The following is a 6,000-nucleotide window of genomic DNA, read 5'->3' as shown; positions in this document are numbered from 1 at the left end:
CGGGAAGCCTGTTGAAACCACATCAGATGATTTCGTCGGCAAACCAGTCGTGTTGGATCGGCGGGGCTCAGTGTCAACACTAGAAGGTCCCGTCCGGTTGACAGAGAGGTAGATAGCCGGGAGATGGGCCTGAGGCTAGCTCAAGGCTAACTGGTGCTTGCTATGGGGCAATGGTAATTTGCCAACAACAGGTTGCAGCTAGCTGGTTGCGATGATCCGGCGCTAGGGTCCAGTGATTCCGGCAGAAAGTCCGATATGCTCTGGGTCGATAGCACGCTGTGCAGACTGGCCGACGAATTGTCCAGGCTAGAGCTGGCTGGTGGATACGGACAATGGTGAAGACGCTAACGGTGACTAATAGCAAGTAGCCATTCAGTAGCAGCTAGACTAGTTTCAGCTTAAGGTTCTTGATGAAAGTTATAAAGAAATAATAGAATCCTTTCCACGTTGGGTGAGGCGGGTTGCAGGAAAGTATATTTAGTTAAAGAATGAAAAGTAAAATTGAGAAATATAGACAAAAAAACAAGAAACTGGATATTTACACTAGGACACAGAATAAAACCACGCACTGCTACGCCATCTTGGAACATATAATTCAGGGGTTACTATTTTGGTTGGAAATAACCAATTCAGCACAGCCTTGTTGCTAGCTGTGAGCAGCCAGATAGCATTAGACATTTTTTACTTCTAAAAGCTATGCTTCTGAGAGAAGCTATAACTTGTCTCTTATCTTTCACGCCCCAGTTGGAGAACTTGATAAAACCACACCCCTCAGCTGTGCAGTCAAAACAGGAAATATCATTTTTCAGAACCAATAGGAATTCAAATAGTTGCACTTCCCCTCGTACCAGCCCGGACACATGTGACATAAATTAGTCTAGGCCACAAAATGGCTGAGTCGTATGCATTATTTGGGGAAGACCAATTCTCTTGTTCAATCTGTCTGGATCTACTGAAGAACCCTGTGACCATTCCTTGTGGACACAGTTACTGCATGGGCTGTATAAAGGACTATTGGGATCTAAATGACCGCACAGGTGTCTACGGCTGCCCTCAGTGCAGACAGACCTTCACCCCAAGGCCTGCTTTGAACAAAAATACCATGTTTGCAGAGGTAGTGGAAAGACTGAAGAAGACTGAAGAGTTCCAAGTTGACCCTCATGTTCCTTGTTATGCTGAACTAGGGGATATTGAGTGTGATGTCTGTGGTGGGAGAAAACAGAAAGCCATCAAGTCTTGTCTTCTGTGTCTGGCCTCATACTGTGAAACACACCTCAAGCTTCATGACAAACTCAACCCTGGAAAACGACACAGCCTTGTGGAAGCCTCCGTACAGCTTCAGGAGAAGATATGCTCCCATCATGACAAACTGCTGGAAGTTTACTGCCGTACTGATCAACTTTGTATCTGTTATGAGTGTTTAATGGGTGTACACAAAGGCCATGAAACAGTTTCAGCTGCAGCCGAAGGCGCTGCAAAACAGGTAAGCTTTTTTTACATGTTGAGTATGAAAATGTATGTAGAATGAAAAGTACTGAATTTAACACTTTAAACTGTAGCCTACTGTATGCATCAGTATCCACACTGATAACAAGGAAAGGACTTCAAGTCCGAAGTCCACACAGCAGTATCCACACTGATAACAAGGAAAGGACTTGAAGTCCACACAGCTATCAAAACAGTAGAGAGTAAACAGTCCACCCTTACTGTTTAATGTGCCATTACAGTTAATAAAGTGTATGCCCTCTGATCAATCACATGTACCTTTAACTCATGAGCGTTTTGGATCTACAGAAAGAACTGAAGGAGACACACAGGAAGTCCAAGCAAATAATCAACAAGAAAGAGAAGGAACTATTCCGGTTGAAGCAGGCCATGATGTCTCTCACAGTGAGTATTGATGAGAGAAAACTACAACAGCTGACAACTCAATCTCTGCTCCAATCATCTGATAAATTCAGTGTTCAGAGCTGTGTGTGGGGCCTGATTCAAATTGAGACTGCTCCTTTCTCTCTTTCTCTGTGTGTATGTCTCCCAACAGTACTCAGCACAGTTAGCCGTGGAAGACAGTGACAAGGTCTTCACTGAAATAATCTGCTCTGTTCAGAAGTGCCACTCTGATGTGAAAAGACTGATCAGATCACAGGAGAAGGCTGCTGTTGGCCAGGCTGAGGAGCAGGTTGACCAACTGCAAAAGGAGATTGCAGAGATGAGGAGGAGAGATACCAAGCTTGAGCAGTTGTCAAAAACAGAAGATTCTATTATTTTCCTCCAGGTAATATTGGCATTAACAAGCTGGGCCAAATTCACACGGAATGCCCCTGGTACTCTGTTTCACTTTGAATCTGTCATGATTCAGGACCCAACTTGTATATTAAGATTGTGTGTGTGTGTGTGTGTGTGTGTGTGTGTGTCTTTAGAGATGTCAATCTGTCCTAGCCCTCCCTGGATGTGGAGATACATCCAGCATCAATGTGAGTCAGCAAGTGTCTTTTGAAGGCGTGAAGAAATCTGTGGCCGAGCTGAAACAGCGATTGGAGGACATCTGCAAAGGGGCCTTTGTAAAAATCTCTAAAAAAGGTTTCCAACAAACAGACCAAACTTGTCAAATCCCTTGTTACACTAAAACCATCTCCACTGAGCAATCAATAGCTTTCATTCATTTAATTGAGTAAAAAATTATATTTTCAAACAAGTAATAAACACGGCCTTCTGTATACCTACCTGAATCTGTATAGAATGACTACATTGCTATACTCACTAGGCCTCTATCTCTGTTTCCCACAGTACAGGATATTCATATTCTGCAGGCATCAAAGCCCAGTCCACGTGAGTCCATTTTCACCATACATTTACACAAAAATTCCATCAGCACAATCACAGCTGAGCTTGAGACTATGTAACATTATTTATTGTAGTTAGTTAATTATTTCTGTATCCCTCTAGCTCTACCCCAAGTAAAAGACAAGTGTGTGGAGAGTAAAGAACCAACAACAAGAGAGGAGTTTTTGAAATGTAAGTACAGTATGGACAGACACACAGACACAGACCAGGTCGTTTTGTACTGGTTCATCATATCTGCTTTCTCTCTACCATCAGATGCCTGTCAGCTCACATTGGACCAAAACACAGCACATAAAAACCTCCTTCTCTCTAAGGACAACAAAGTGGCTGGATGGAATGATTTGGCACTGCCTTATCCTAACCACCCAGAGAGATTTGATAACATGCCTGTGGTACTGTGCAGAGAGGCTTTGTCAGGGCGCTGTTACTGGGAGGTTGAATGGGATGGAATACAGGCTATCATAGCTGTATCATATAAGGGGATAAACAGAAAAAAAGCACTAAGTCCTCCTGATGCGTTCTCCAAATTTCTAGAATTTTATGATCAATCCTGGAGTTTGGACTGGAATACAGCCCAAGTCTGGGAGAATAAGAAACAGATTCAACTAACTTCTTGGTCCTCTAGGAAAGTAGGACTGTTCTTGGATCACAAGGCAGGAACTCTAGCATTTTACAACATTGCTGATAAAATGACCCTCATCTATAGAGTACAAACAACATTCACTCAACCACTCTATCCTGCTTTCTGGATCAAAATACAGTCCAAGATAAAATTGTGCCCCCTGAAATAAATGAAAATGGCTGATTTAAAACACAATCTATTTCTAGAGTAGGGCAAGGCAGAAGGAGTAGTTTCCATGTATCGTCAAACTCTGTTTAATGTACATGGAGAAAAATATGGGAATTGTGTATGTGCAATTTTCTTTTACTGCATTCCACCAAGTGTACAAATTATTTTATGAAAGAAGTGGTAATGGTATATTCTACCTACTTTTATGCAAGAATGAAATAAATAAATAAATATGCTAACAGCTGTGCCAATGTTCTTTAAAAGAAAATGAAATATTTGGAAGGATTTATTAGGCCTATATTTGTCAGACTTACACAACATTGATTATAAATCTTTGTATCTATTTATTATAAAACAGATATAACTTCCAATGTGGTACAGAGTTGTTGAGAACTGATGATATATTAGTTGCCTCACACACTAGACCGGTTGTAGTCCATGATATACAGTAACATGAAAATCCCAGCACCTCACACAAATAGTTGAGGAGGATCTTCCCCAACTGGCTCACATTAAACGACATGTCCATTACACTCTTTGCCAGTAAACTAAGAAACCAATGTACAATGCAGTGTAGTTAATTTATAAAATCCTAAAGATGCAAGGAATGATGCACAACAAAAATATATTTTGGTTTCCAACACCACCAACTCTGTCACATGTGGCCATGAGGTGGGGTTAAGATGGCGGACAGGGAAAAAATGAGAAAAGTGGAACATATTATAAGTAAATATGGAATGGGGGAATGTACAAGCCTTCTGGAAGATCTGATGAAGGAGAAGATGGTTGGACAGGACAAAAAGGAGAAAAGTGGAACATGTTTTGATTGAATATGGAGTGGTGAATCACACAGAGCTTTTGGAAGAGCTATGGAAGGAAATTGAACGTGATGGGAGTGAGGATGATTTAACTGCGGTGGCAGGTGCGGTGAAGACCGCCGGGTTTGAGCCTTATCCTGATGATGACAAAGATGATTCTGGCCCAGTGGGAGTGAGATTTTTGGAGAGAATGGATCCTTGCCTTCTGGCAGATCCATATGTGGTGTCAGGTTGGGTGGAGAAGAGGTTGGGGAATGTTGTGTCGGTGAAAGTGACCCGAAGTGGAATTGTGTAGATTTTTTGCGTTTCTACTGTCCAGAGGGAGTGTGCGCTTCCCACCACACTACTGGGGACAAGAACTGTGACTTGCTTTCCTCTCCGGAGTAGGGCGCAGTTGAAAGGGGTGATACAGTGGATTCAGAAAGTACTTTTTCCCTATTTTGTTACGTTACAGCCTTATTCTAAAATTGGTTAAATCGTTGTTTTCCCCTCATCAATATACACACAATACCCCATAATGACAAATAAAAAAACTGGTTTTTATACATTTTTGCAAATGTAACATTTACATAAGTATTCAGACCCTTTACTCAGTACTTTGTTGAAGCACCTTTGGCAGCGATTACAGCCTCGAGTCTTCTTGGGTATGACGCTACAAGCTTGGCACACCTGTATTTTGAGAATTTCTCCCATTCTTCTCTGCAGATCCTCTCAAGCTCTGTCAGGTTGGATGGGGAGCGTTGCTGCACAGCTATTTCCAGGTCTCTCCAGTGATGTTCGATCGGGCTTAAGTCCGGGCTCTGGCTGGGCCACTCAAGGACATTCAGAGACTGCGTTGTCTTGGCTGTGTGCTTAGGGTCGTTGTCTTGTTGGAAGGTGAACCTTCGCCCCAGTCTGAGGTCCTGAGCGCTCTGGAGCAGGTTTTCATCAAGGCTCTCTCTGTACTTTGCTCTGTTCATCTTTCCCTCGATCCTGACTAGTCTCCCAGTCCCTGCCACTGAAAAACATCCCCACAGCATGATACTGACACCACCATGCTTCACCATAGGGATGGTTTTGGCCAGGTGATGAGCGGTGCCTGGTTTCCTCCAGACGTGACGCTTGGCATTCAGGCCAAAGAGTTCAATCTTGTTTTCATCAGACCAGAGAATCTTGTTTCTCATGGTCGGAGAGTCCTTTAGGTGCCTTTTGGCAAACTCCAAGCGGGCTGTCGTGCCTTTTACTGAGGAGTGGCTTCCGTCTGGCCACTCTACCATAAAGGCCTGATTGGTGGAGTGCTGTCCTTCTGGAAGGTTCTCCCATCTCCACAGAGGAACTCTGGAGCTCTGTCAGAGTGACCATCGAGTTCTTGGTCACCTCCCTGACAAAGGCCCTTCTCCCCCGATTGCTCAGTTTGCCCGGGCGGCCAGCTCTAGGAAGAGTCTTAGTGGTTCCAAACTTCTTCCATTTAAGAATGAAGGAGGCCACTGTGTTCTTGGGGACCTTCAATGCTGCAGACATTTTTTGATACCCTTCCCCAGATCTGTGCCTCGGCACAATCCTGTCTCG

At 43.4% G+C, this 6,000-nt stretch overlaps 1 protein-coding gene across 2 annotated transcripts; it reads left to right on the top strand.

The window, feature by feature from the left end:
• Positions 1-797: 797 nt before the first annotated feature.
• Positions 798-3,883, top strand: LOC311130208 (tripartite motif-containing protein 16-like). Of its 2 annotated transcripts, none has more exons than XM_084162907.1 (7): positions 798-1,483; positions 1,795-1,890; positions 2,108-2,275; positions 2,421-2,580; positions 2,788-2,829; positions 2,947-3,015; positions 3,100-3,883. In XM_084162907.1, exons 1-7 carry the CDS (start codon positions 890-892, stop codon positions 3,633-3,635), a joined length of 1,665 nt encoding a protein of 554 aa, XP_084019033.1. In that variant the 5' UTR covers positions 798-889; the 3' UTR covers positions 3,636-3,883. The 2 variants fall into 2 exon arrangements, with proteins under 2 accessions (XP_084019033.1, XP_084019032.1); XM_084162906.1 differs by having other exon boundaries at positions 2,042-2,275.
• The last annotated feature ends 2,117 nt before the right edge of the window (positions 3,884-6,000 follow it).

This window comes from Coregonus lavaretus (genome assembly GCF_964263955.1).
Source record: "Coregonus lavaretus genome assembly, chromosome: 6".
Lineage (NCBI taxonomy): Eukaryota > Metazoa > Chordata > Actinopteri > Salmoniformes > Salmonidae > Coregonus > Coregonus lavaretus.
This window is presented reverse-complemented; position numbering and strand designations above follow the sequence as displayed.